The sequence below is a fragment of the Lactuca sativa genome, chromosome 5 (genome assembly GCF_002870075.4).
Source record: "Lactuca sativa cultivar Salinas chromosome 5, Lsat_Salinas_v11, whole genome shotgun sequence".
NCBI classification, from domain to species: Eukaryota; Viridiplantae; Streptophyta; class Magnoliopsida; order Asterales; family Asteraceae; genus Lactuca; species Lactuca sativa.
The window spans coordinates 315585153-315598789 of NC_056627.2; the positions used below are offsets into that span (position 1 = coordinate 315585153).

The following is a 13637-nucleotide window of genomic DNA, read 5'->3' on the forward strand; positions in this document are numbered from 1 at the left end:
TTATTCAATAAAAAAAGAGTAAAGTTAGAAGAAATAAAGACATATTTATGAAAAGAGAAATTTCAGATAATAAAATATCAAAGGGGGCAACGTATTAACTATTTGAGAAGAAATAGCTTCGTCATATCAAGTGAGTGTATGATTAGTTTCATCTTACATATAAATATAAAAGATCTTATATAAAAGATCTTAGATGATTAAATGCTATATGTGCTTATTATTTATATTTCTTGATATATGTGTTAGATGAAATATATGATTTTTACTTGATTTAATTGAATATATATAATATTGGGTAGTAACGGGTGATGAAAAGATGAGATGATGATGAGAGGACTTGACTAATGATGAACCATTCATCTAACAAAGTATAGATGACGACCACATACTATTGTAGACAGTCAAGTGGAACACTGATATACTCGCAACATGTAGATGTTAATGAACTATGTGTTCATTTAATGTACTCTATTCCCTCATGGTTGTCTTATTGACATATATTACTAAGAGAATCCCTTAAACATTATTGTCTATCCGTTGCTAATGATGATCCTTAGGATAAGTGCTTTGAGATCAATATTTTAGGATCAGTATGTGATAACAATGGGAATGAGTAATTGAGTAAATTATTTGATGTGAAATATATAATTAAAGAATTTAATTATTGTACCAGACTCCCAAACCTGATTCATTCAGTTTCTTTATATAACAGATGGCGATACAAATATACATGGATGATGAGTGATTTGAGGAGTTTGTAGACCATTAGTATAATAAAATATTGTAAGGCCTATTAAGACTGATTTATGATTATGCATATTTATTGACAATGACATCCCATGATTTTATAAAATAAATACTTTTATTTGGAAATATTTTGATAATACTATTATCATGTTTTAGGAACAAATTCCGCAATAATTTTTATACTCTAAAATAAATAAGCATAAATAAAAATAGTTTTAATTTTAACGTAAAAATAAAGATGTCACAATAATAATCTTAAACACATTAATATCAACTCAAGATTCCTAAAATAAAATATCAAAGATGTTAGGGATGTATTTGGTACACATCTTATGTTCCATATTCTTCTAACCATTCCTTCATTAGTGTACCATGTCCACAGCTAAATTACCAACCATCATTCATTTAATATAATACCATGGTTTACCTAAATCACCAACCAAATATAATAAGAATTAAGAAAGAGACCAATAAGAGACTAAAACATTTACAAAATTAAGTGTAAAACCCCTAAAACAGCCTAAAATTAGTACAAAAAATCAAGTGTGGCATAACAAATTCACTTAACTTAAAATTTGAAGTATTAACTTTTTTTTTTTTTTTTTTTTTTTTTGGCATTAGATGAAAAAGGCAAAAAGATTTCGTATTGGATTCAAGCAACCACTAAAAAGTCAACACGTGGTAAAGCCCACATTCTCAGAAATTGTCCTCCGTATTTTAAAGTGGCGGCCCAAAATTTCGTGCTTTTATCTTCCGATCTCAAGAACAACCCCCCAAAAACACATCTCCAAAGACCAAAACCATCCTTGAAGCGCCTCAAAGGTACCGAATTTTTCTCCTTCCATCTGTTTTTGTTAGTTGTTATGTTGGGATTTCGCTACATTACGAGTTTCATGTTTGTTTTAGTAGAATTCATTCTTTAATCCGTATTACTTTATATTTTTACGCAAAATTCGCAGCAAAATTCCGATCTCATGTTTTTATCATTTGTTGAAATGAAATCCAGAAAGTGAATTGTTAAAGAATCTGGAATTTTGGTTTCCCCTGTTGAATTAGGTTATGCCTTTTTTTCCCCTGAAAGATCTGATATCGCATCTGATCTTATGGGGATCTTTTAAAAATTTAAGGTCAACGCTTGATATGAACTTGCTTTAACTTTAAAATACGGTATGTTGCACAAAAGAACTAGAAGTTTCAAGGTTGGAAATGGAAATAGATTCATAGTAATATTGCTATGACAAAACTGTCAATTTGACCATTAAAGTCAAAATTGGACTTTTGCGAAGTTCATATCAATCTTTTAGGTGGTAGGCTTGGCTTGCATGTTTTGTGTGAAGGAGCGTATAGTCTCATAAACTGGAATTACTATTGCCTGTATAAATTTATCATATGATAATACAACATACTGAAATAAGTCAATAACAACTAAAATCCATCACGATGCATATTTACAAAATTAGAATTTCTGACCTGTGTGTTGTTTCTTCATGTAAACAGAATTTAGACCAGATCTTCATGAATTCAAGAAACAGCATTGCATCCATCGTTTCCTGTAAATCGGGAAACAAGAACAACTCCACTTACTCTACTTTGGTTTGCATTCTCTCAAATTTCTTTAAAAATCCGATTGTTTACTTGAACTTCCTTCTAATTAAAGCCATTGGTAGAAGCCTTTCATCAGCTCGAATCTTAGTATCTTTCCATCCATAGTCTGTAATACTAATACAAACAAAACACTCCTTTCTGTTTTCCAATTTCCACAATGGTTTCTTCTCAATTAACTGCTTTAATTGAAAACAAACCATTCAAATCCTCCAAGAACTATTTCCAATTCCCAAAAAACGCTCCCAATGAAACATCAGATACTCTTGAATTGGACTTTTCTGATACATTTGGTCCTCTCCCACTGCCAGCTGGCAATTCTGAAATTCCAAGTGATGACCCTGTGGTCATTTACAGCCGTTCACATTCTTTAGTGGGCCCCACGCCATGTGTAAGCCACTTGCTAAATCTAAGGAAGTTAACCATATGTGAAACGGATGAATCATTGGAGGATTTCAGTGATGTGATAGATAAAGAGATTGAAGAAGAAGAAGAAGAAAATGGTTGTAAGGTGAAAACCATAGGGCTTGAAGATTTTGAAGTCATGAAAGTTGTGGGGCAAGGGGCTTTTGGTAAAGTGTATCAAGTGAGAAAGAGAGATAGTTTGGAAATATATGCAATGAAAGTTGTGAGAAAAGATAAGATTGTGGAGAAAAATCATGCTGAGTATATGAAAGCAGAGAGAGATATCTTGACAAAGATTGATCATCCCTTTATTGTCCAGCTTCGTTACTCTTTCCAGGTACTTTTTTTCTAAATTCCAAAACTACCCTTTTTGTTATCTGTTTATGCTCACTCTTTTAATCTTCAGACAAAATATCGACTTTACCTCGTTTTGGACTTTGTGAATGGTGGACATCTTTTTTTCCAGCTATATCACCATGGACTGTTTCGGTGAGTTTTATTTATTTATTTGTTTTGTTACTTTAAAAATAAAATAAACCGATTAAGAATTTATGATTATGATTGTTTCAGAGAGGATTTGGCTCGTATTTATGCTGCAGAGATTGTTTCAGCTGTTTCTCACCTTCATGCAAATGGGATAATGCATAGGGATCTTAAGCCTGAAAATATACTACTTGATGTGGATGGACATGTACTTTTTTTTTGTTTTCTCTCTCACACACACACACATAGTTCTTTTATTAAAATGTGAGTTTATTTATTAGGCTTTGCTTACGGATTTTGGGCTAGCAAAAGAGTTTGATGAAAATGCAAGATCAAATTCTTTATGTGGAACAGTAGAATACATGTCACCTGAAATTATTCTTGGGAAAGGCCATGACAAGGCTGCTGATTGGTGGAGTGTTGGAATCTTGTTGTTTGAGATGCTCACAGGACAGGTGAAATGTGATTTTCTTATTGGTAAAAATTTTCCTAGTGAAATGACCGTTTTGCCCTTATCAAGTCTAATTTAATTAAGTCTTGAACAGCCACCGTTTCATGGAGGAAACAGGGACAAAGTACAGAAAAAGATAGTGAAAGACAAGATGAAGCTCCCTGCATTTTTGTCAAGTGAAGCACATGCCCTTTTGAAAGGGGTAAGTGGATTTATTTTCTAAAAAAAAAAATTGAATCTTGACCATGTTTGACCACATAACAAAATTGTTTTTTCTTTTTTAGTTGTTACAAAAGGATCCAAGCAAGAGGCTAGGCAATGGGGTAACAGGAAGTGATGAAATAAAGAATCACAAATGGTTCAAACCAATAAACTGGAAGAAACTGGATGCACGTGAAATCCAGCCGAGTTTTCGTCCGGAAGTTTCTGGAAATCAATGCATTGCTAACTTTGATAAACGTTGGACGGATATGCCCCTACTGGATTCACCTGCATCCAGCCCAAATGGCTCATCTGACCTCTTTCAGGGGTTTACTTATGTCAAGCCTGCAGCCTCTTTTCTTCACAGACAAAGCCCAGCATGCTAATGGTACTCTACTTATTTGTTCTAAAAAACTTGTATTTCTGATTTCAATTTTAGTGTGTTTTATTACAATTTTATTTGTGATATGCTTAAAATAGTTTATTGCGACTTATAATTATATATATATAAGTCCATAAATTAAAGTTTGTTTTAATTAGATGTCAAAACCCTTAAATTTTTTGAGGTAACTAGGTGAAACAAAACTAAAAGCTGGTAATTATTTAATAAAACTTAATTTGAAACCGAGTAGTGGAAATAACACAAGAAAATATGAGACAACTGGAATATGGCATTACTTTGGTGTATCATATAAAACAGACAGCGTCATTACTTACATGTAACATATGTTTGTAGATTCATTGTACGACTGTAACATATGGTAAAAAGTAAATAGTAAATACCATCATTGTTTAAAGCTCATCAAGGAAATGGAATCCTCCATCAAACTCATGCTTTTTCTTGCAACCCCAATGACACTTCCATTTGCATAAGGAATTAAAAAGCGTGAGCCTTGTGGAATGTCGCGATATGATGCTTGATGTTGAAGGAGATTTTGAAAGAATGATTGCATACCCATCATCCATATACTCTGTTCCATCAGGAAACACTTGCCATAAAAGGGACCCACCTCCACTCCCTCCTTTCTTCGCTGAATCTAACAATGTGTTGTACACCGTGCTTATTAAGTTGTCCCTGTATGACTCGTTGTACCCTGGATCCTTTTTAGATACACCAAACTCACTGAAAACGACCGGCATCCCGAGGTAGTTCTCCGCATCATCAATGTGTGATTGCATCCATGACTTTGTGAATGCGATATGATCATTAGATATCGATGGTGAAATCCTGAATAAAACCATTGAATTTGTGAGTCACACAGACAATATTAACAATTGATAGTTGATAGTTGACAGTTGACATACCAAGAGTCTGCATAAATATGAACGGAAGCAAAATCAACACCAAGAACTTGATGGTTTCTGATGAAATCGGTACCCACTTGTTGAGCATAGGTATTTGGATTGTATTGAACCTTATTAGGTGTTGAAGGACCATAAAACCCTTCAAGACCGATTTCCACTAGATGTTTTGGATCGATTGTTTTCACATAAACCGCCATCTCTTCTATCCATTCCTATATGATTACGTACTGTATACTTAGTTCAAAGCATATAAATCATAAATGTTTTTTTTTTATCGAAAAACCCTAAACCCTAAAAGAGTACCTGAAGTTTATCCCCCGAAGGATCTGATTCACATCTCGGCTCATTAATCAATTCCCATGCAAAAATAGTGGGATCATCCTTGTAAGTCATGTTGGTTACCGTATTCACTCGATTCAACACAGTCTACAAAGCCAAGAAAAAATGTGTAAAGTAAAATATAGAAGTTTCTACAAAATAGTTATTCTTTCTACAGGACCCAACCAACACAACTCTGCTCTAAAAACATCATGTGACATGTAAATCAAATACATACAATGTTCTCTTAAAAAGAAAACTTGCCTTGACATGGGACTTGTAGTAGCTTTTTAGAGTCGGGTGAGAGAAGAAATCATCATCATTAGTCAAATTTAAACCAGCTTCCTTCCCCCATTTAACGTATTGCGGTTTTCCACCATAAGCATCCCAATTGTTTGTCAACGACAGTATGAGCCTAATATTGAATTTCTTTGCTTCACTCACCACAAAATCTAATGCCTGTAAGCTTTCGTATATTAGTCGGAAGGTGAAGTGAAGAATAAAACCCTAACAGATAACAGGTAACAAATAAAAAGAACCTTGAAAACATCTTCATCATAAAGAGATGGTTTTTTCTGAAGAGCGCGCCATTGACCATCATTAAAAGCCCATGTTCGACACACGGTCAATCCCACATCAGATGCTTGTTGAAAGACTTGAGTAACTTTTCCTCTTGTAGAGTTGTCCACAGCAAATACCATCAACCAGTATGTATTGAACCCGTTTACATAAAACGGTTGATTATTCACCACAAATTGGTTCCCACTTTTTTGCACCATCATCCATGCATCATCTTCCATTTCCACGTCACCCTTGCAATCAACCCTGCATATTCAATAATGAAATCAAATAAACTCTAGAACACAAACATAGTAATGAAGATAAATCCACAAACCTATGCATTGTTGTATCAGTAACTTGACCTTCATTGAGACCATGTAACAAACCGTTAGTGTGCCCATTGAAAATCAAAATGATAATAACCACGAAGAAAATTGTTATATGGGTAGCCATGGTGACATGGTGAATGTGTAATGAAACAAGTATAAATAACAAGATAATTTGGTGTAATAATGGCGATGATGATGGCATCCTTGCTGTGCAACTCAAGAGAAGTGTTGTTGGAGGAAACCATTTTGCTACCTTCGAAGCTAAGATGATGAAATTACGGGGTTTGGTGTTTCTCTTTCTCTAATGTATTTATGATTTGAATGGTTTACCTTTTTATCTAACCATTTGGTTTTTTTACTGCAAATTAACTATACGTGTAGTTTTTATAAAATAACAAAAAAGATTATTATTAATTAATATTCATCCAAAAGTGGTGAAAGTTGTGGGGCATGAAATAATTATTTTTTTAGAGAAATTGGTTCGCAGGATATACATACATACGTGATTGAGTAAGAGTTATGAAGAAGGTAGTCTCATTACAACATATTATTTCCATTAATTTTCTAAAAAAAAACAATTAAATTAGATAAATACAAAGAAAGCAAATAGAGGAGGAAATGTTTTTAGTCAAGGAGCATATAATGACTTTAACATTGTGAATTCGAAGTTATGTCTTACTTTGTATGTACGAAATTTTATTCATTAGAAAAAACGATTTGGGCCTAATAGAAAGGTTAGGACAACATGGGCTAATACAAATGTAAAGCCGGATGAAACATGGAGAAATTTTATGTATTAATTTAAGGATTATTGTCCAATGTATGTTACAAATTCTAGCAAAGAATGGCCCGTTATTGAGTAAAGAGAGAAATTAATTTGAAGCCCCAAATTGTGTGCTTTATTAAAACGAGCTAAATGGCTTTATATAGCCGATATATCAAGTAAAAGACATTCCTAAAATAACTAAAATAACTGAAGATTTATTCTGAACGTAATACTAGGAAACTTATTCAAATAATAAACTAAGGACCCGGACAAAACAAAGACCTCGTCATACCCTTCCCTAAGCTGAATACAATAGAACTTGATCAGCTTACATTGTTGACTTCACACATCCCCATCATGTTTCTGAATTTTGCAAATGCCTATGCTTTGATTGATGTTGTAATTATATTCGCAACTTGTTCACCACTTCCACATGCAACAATTATATATCACCTTCATTTACCAGTTCTCTAAGGAAATGATAACGTACTCGTATATGTCTGCTTCGTCCATGAAAGATTGGATTTCATGACAACTTTATAGCCGATGTGTTGTCACACATGATGTTTGAAATTTCACCATCATCAACACCAAGATGCTCCAAAATTCATTTCAACCAAACTGCTTGACATGCTCCTGACACAACCGCTACATATTCCGCTTCCGTGGAAGATAAGGTTACAATTGGTTGGTTCTTTAAGCTCCATGAAACAGCTCCATAGTTGAACATAAAAACATACACGCTTGTGCTTCTGCTATCATCCTACATGATCATTGTCGGCGTAGCCCACACAACTTCTGCTATCATCCTCATCTCCTGCATGATTACTGTCGATGTAGCCCACAAAATCACTGAACTTGCTTGGAGCCGAATGTTTATAAAAAATACCAAAGTTCACAGACCCTTTAAGGTATCTAAGATCTCTTTTAGCTGCTTGGAGGTATATTTATGTTGGCCAGCTCATATATCTACTCAACAAGCTTGTAACATATGTCATATTTGGCCTTGTGGAAGTCAAATAGAACAGACTTCCCATAAGTTGTTTGTACCATGTTTTATCAATTTCTTTTCCATGTAAATCTTCGGTAAGACTTGAACCTGAGACAATTGGAGTACATACTTCTTTGTTTTTGTACATATCAAACCTTTTTAGAACTTTAATTGCATATTTCCTTTGACATATAAAAAACCCTTCTTCCTTTTGTATAACCTCAATTCCCAGAAATAGCTTATCTTTCCCAGACCCGTCATTTCAAACTCTTTCATCATGGATTTTGTTGAAACTTAACAACAGTTAATGGTTATCTCCCGTAATCAACAAGTCATCTACATAAACACTTACAATAATTAAGTGTCCACCGCTACCTTTCTTGATAAACAACATTTGTTCCGTAACATATTTTTCAATCCCTTCCTTCAAGAAATAAGCTTCAATGCGACTGAAACAAGCTATGGAGCTTGTTTCAGTCCATACAATGTTTTGTGAAGCTTATACACCATTTGTTCTTTTCCTTCCCGCTCATAACCCTTTGGTTGCTTAATGTATACATTCTCATTCAACGTACCATGCAAGAAAGCTAATTTTACATAAAGTTGATAAACATTCCATTTCCTATTGGCTGCCAAGGCGATGATGGTGCGTATTGTATCGAGTCTTGCTATAAGTGCATAAAATTTTGTGTAATCGACTTCTTCCTTTTACGAGTACGCTTTTGCCACAAGACGGGCTTTTTGTTTGATCACCTCTCCATGTTCATCACATTTGTTCTTGTAGATCCATTTGCCACCATCCTTCTTTGCTCCTTTCGGCAAGTAAGTTAAGCTCTAAGTCTTTTCTTTTCAATTGAGCTTATCTCTTTGTTCATGGCTTTTCTCCACTTTTCTTCTTTTATAGCATCTTCAAAATACATGGGGTCATTTGTGTCTTCTATTTCCATATATGCCATATGTCCAGTTTCTTCTTGGCCTCTTAGGACTTCACCGCTTTCATAATCCCTTAGCCATGCCGGAGGTATTTTTAATCTCCCACATGTTGTATTACTTATCCCACCTTGTGACATGTTTCCTATTTCCCCATCTATCTGAGTGTTATTTTCATCTTGTGGTGTACTTTCATCTTCTTCATCACTTTCATCATCAGAAAATTCATCACCCCATGTTAGTTCTGCATCAATTTGGTCTTTGAAACTGTTGTCCCAATCCCAAATTTTGTTTTCTTCAAAGAATACATCCTTGATTATCATGATCTTCTTTGTGGCTAGGCCAAACAACCGATATCCCTTGGATTCTTTGATGACACCTAAAAAAATACAAGGAAAACTTTTGTTACCAAGCTTACTTATTTTGTTCTCAGGTTTGTGGACATGTCCTATGCAAACCCAGAATTTAAAGTGAACAACTAAGGATTTTATTCCAATCTGTGCTTCTTGTGGAGTGATGTCCTTCACTCCCATGGTTGGACTACGATTCAAAACACAAAAGGTCCATTTTACAGCTTTGCCCAAAATGGCTTTGGAACCCTTTTTGCAATCAACATACATCTAACTATGTTCATCATTGTTCTACTTTTCCTTTCTACCATACCGTTTTGATGTGGTGTGTAGGCATTAGTCAGCTACCCTTTGATACCCTCTTTCTCACAGAACACCTTGCAATCAGAGGAGGTAAACTCTCCTTTATGTCAGTTCGTAAGCATTTAATGAATCCACTTGTCTCTTTTTCTACACATGTTTTCAAAAGCTTGAAACATTCAAGAGCTTATGATTTTTAACTTAAGAGATGAACCCTAACCTTTCAGCTAAAATCATCAATGAAACACAAAAGGTACCTCTTTTCACTGTTTGAGACAAATTCTATGGGACCACATATAGCAGCGTGTATAAGCTCCAGGATGCTAGTTACTCTTTACTGGCTCTTCTTGGGAATATCACTTTTATTTTGTTTTCCAGAGAGACAATCAACACAAGTAATACTGAGGTTTTCTAGTTTAGGTAGCCCGTGTACCATGTTATTTTACTGCATCGGCTTTAATCCTTTGCAGTTCAAGTGCCCATGTCTTTGATGCTACACGTGTGTGAAGTCTTGGCTTGTATGCAATCATTCATCATTGTCTTAGGCTGTTTGAATTGACTGTTCATTGATTAAAATGAACATTCTATTTTCATTCATCTTTGACCGAACTATTACTCCTTTTTTTGGATGATAAATACTGCACACCCCATTAAAATTGAGTAGACTGACTCCCTTTTCTTGTATCTGTCCAACACTTAACAAGTTATGTCTTACATCTGGTACATAGTATATATCTTGAACATTAAAGACGAAACTATTAAAAATCAATTTAATACTCCCCTTTCCAGCAACCTTCATTTTGGAGTTGTTTCCATATTTAATGTAGCCTTTGCTACAATCTTCTATCTCCTGGAACATGTCTTTATCTCCATAAATATTGTTTTAGCATCCCGAGTCAAGAAACCACATGTTGTTATGCATATTAGACACCTAAACTTTGTCTTTTTTCTACTTGGTTTTTGTAGAGAAGTTCTTCATCTATTTGAGCCATTAGAAGTAGCTCTTTATCTTCCTCTAGCTTGACATAATTTTCTTTTTCTTCCCCATGTTGGACATTCATTGAAAATGTCTAAGATAAAGACAATTGTGACATTCTATGTGGGCTTTTAAGAAAGCTTATTGCTTTCCCCTACCATGACCTCATCCACCTCGAAAGCTTCCTCGACCTCTACCTCTACTGCTTTCTATTTTAAAAGATTGCCCATCTTCATCCATAATCTTCCATTTCTTATCACTTCGACCTCTTTTTCTGCTTCCTTTAGCTTTGAGAGCTTGACCCTCATCTTCATGTGTTACTCTTTTAAATTTTTGCTCATGAATCAAAAGAGAAATCTAAAGGCCATCCACTATCATGGCATTCGTGTCTTTTGATTCTTCAATTGAAATGACAATGTAGGTAAAGGACTTATATAGGCCTATACATCAAACAAATAAAAGATACTCCTAAAATAACTGAAGACTTATTCTAAACATAATACTAATAAACTTATTCAAATAACAAACTAAGGACCCAGAAAAAACAAAGACCTCTTCACTTGTAGTCTTGTATGTGGGTCCTCTCTAATAATGCACTCATTAGAGCACCTACTCTTTTTCTCTTATGACAAGTGAAACCAATTTTAAAGCCTTGAAAACCATAGACCGATGAGTGGCCAGTCTAAGGTGCGGTAGGCTGAGATATATAGCACTGTGGTGGGGTAACCTTGGTGGAAGGCCATCACGCCTCACTCCACTTCCCAACCAATTCTAACACTTTTTACCACACCTCCACTCAATCCTTTATCTTAATCTTCTACTTCTTGCAATCCAATTTTACATTCAAATGGCTTGAAATGATTCTCCCAACAACACCACCCTAACATCCGTTCAAAACCAATCGTGTGTTACTAGTTCCAACATGCATACTAGAATCATTTTTTGTTTCAATTCTTCAACACCATTTTACCGACCACAATTTGACGCCCATATACACTCATCCATCCAATTTCAATTTCCCGGGCATGGCATACTCATTTTATCCACGCAAACCTAACCCCAACCCTATTTCCCAACTTATGGCATCTTCCCATATATGTTCCCGAAACCTAACCCCACCTAAGCTAGAATTCAAATACTTTTCTGAAAACAAAACCATCCCAATCCAAAAGAAAAGGAAAGAACGCCGCTCAACCATAGACAACATCGTAGGAAGTCATATTGGCAGTTCATGGGTGCGACATATTGGAGGACGCGACGAAGGAAGTCATTATTTAAATATTTAATTTTAAACTTAATATTACGTTTGTTTTATAAATGAATAAAATTGTGATATAAAATTTGATGTTGATTGCTGTATTTATTATAGTTTTTGTAAAATGAAAATGCAAGTAAACTATTGTTATCTTTTGTAACAATAAATTTTTTGTTTACTATTTAATAAAAAACATTTGATAACCCTTTGTAATATTTTACTTATTATTAATATATATCATGAACCAACGAGACATAAATTTAAACTCTTTCCAATTAGTGACCATTTTTAAAAGTTTATTTTATTATTATTATTATTATTATTATTATTATTATTATTATTATTATTATTATTATTATTATTATTATTATTGTAAAATTAAATAATTTACCTTCATAATAAAATGTTTTGTAAAATCATCCCATCTAATTTATTATTTTTTAAACATATGTAATATTTATGAAAAAAAAAAACAATAATATCAAATAAAATCAATATATCAATAATACATTAAATTTATACAAATAGTACTAATTAATCATGAGTCCTTATTTTATTTTTATCGCGTTGTATGATAGTTGATGATATGTTTTGAAGATTATAATCATATCGACTATTACGAATTTAATATTTAATATCGGAGAGTAAAATGAAACAAATTGATTGATAAAAATAATAAAGCTTTGAAAATTAAATATAATTATGGAGTAAAAATAGAACATTATTGAATAAAAAAATGTTAATTTTATAAATCATAGGAAACTCAAAAACAATATTTCGTAGAATAAAAGTGATAAATATATATCGACCCAAAAATGTATCACCTCCAATAAAAAATAAAAAATAAAAAAATAAATAAAAAACTTTATGGGCTGATTTTAAATGATCAAACTCTCAATAAAACTCCAATTAAAGATCGATCCTATTAGTTTATTAATAAAACAATCTTTAACTAAAAATATTCTTATCATAAAAACTTTTTATTATTTTTTAGGTTATAATCAACTCATGTTTCTTGGCGAACGAAAATGAAAACAAAAATATTTGTAAAACAAAAAGAAAATACAAATCGTATCGTATAACACAGAGGTTGACATAAGAACAAACGATTTCACCTGAACATGAAGATCGATATAGACCTTATCTATCAAAGCAGCTCCTCAAAAGTCCATATACTTAATTTGCTTTCCTTTTCTCTTCTGTAAATGCTCATATTAATTGTGAAGTAGATGTATGTATATATATGTTCAACATGCATTAGATGTGGTACCATGTCGGCTATATACTAATATTAGGTCATCATCTTGAATGGATACGAGAAAGACAATTCTAATTTAGATATCGGTGTAGATGTGGATGCGTAAGTATATCTATTTATGACAACAATAAAACTTAACTTAGTAGGTTTGCTTATGCAACATGTTTGAATTTTATGTATACGTGTTGGTGGTCATGGTGTTCCAGATGATCACCAGTTTTCAAATCACATTCTTGACCCTAATGTTTGACCAAATGCTAGAAAATGCCACCCATATTTTTTTTTATATATGTTTCATTTAGTTGCGTTTTTCTAACATGTACTCCTAAGTCATTGTTTTTACAGAAAACGTTCCATTTGTTTATATGATTTGACATTATTAAAATATCAAACGTACTTATATATATAA

The 13637-nt window shown here is 33.3% G+C and overlaps 2 protein-coding genes across 3 annotated transcripts; one reads left to right on the forward strand and one right to left on the reverse strand.

Annotated features, from left to right (window-relative positions):
* The first annotated feature begins 1363 nt into the window (after positions 1 to 1363).
* On the forward strand, positions 1364 to 4425 carry LOC111887946 (serine/threonine-protein kinase AtPK2/AtPK19). The gene is made up of 7 exons (XM_023884083.3): positions 1364 to 1569; positions 2245 to 3091; positions 3161 to 3243; positions 3325 to 3445; positions 3519 to 3692; positions 3783 to 3890; positions 3973 to 4425. The coding sequence occupies exons 2-7, from the start codon at positions 2510 to 2512 to the stop codon at positions 4273 to 4275; spliced, it is 1371 nt and encodes a 456-aa protein (XP_023739851.1). The 5' UTR covers positions 1364 to 1569; positions 2245 to 2509; the 3' UTR covers positions 4276 to 4425.
* A 117-nt stretch (positions 4426 to 4542) lies between these two features.
* On the reverse strand, positions 4543 to 13195 carry LOC111887945 (mannan endo-1,4-beta-mannosidase 6). Of its 2 annotated transcripts, XM_023884082.3 has the most exons (7): positions 13086 to 13195; positions 6408 to 6435; positions 6052 to 6337; positions 5777 to 5971; positions 5498 to 5620; positions 5195 to 5406; positions 4543 to 5117 (listed from the first exon to the last, which is right to left on the reverse strand). In XM_023884082.3, the coding sequence occupies exons 2-7, from the start codon at positions 6413 to 6415 to the stop codon at positions 4682 to 4684; spliced, it is 1260 nt and encodes a 419-aa protein (XP_023739850.1). In that variant the 5' UTR covers positions 6416 to 6435; positions 13086 to 13195; the 3' UTR covers positions 4543 to 4681. The 2 variants fall into 2 exon arrangements, with proteins under 2 accessions (XP_023739850.1, XP_023739849.1); XM_023884081.3 differs by lacking the exon at positions 13086 to 13195 and having other exon boundaries at positions 6408 to 6552.
* Between the last annotated feature and the right edge of the window lie 442 nt (positions 13196 to 13637).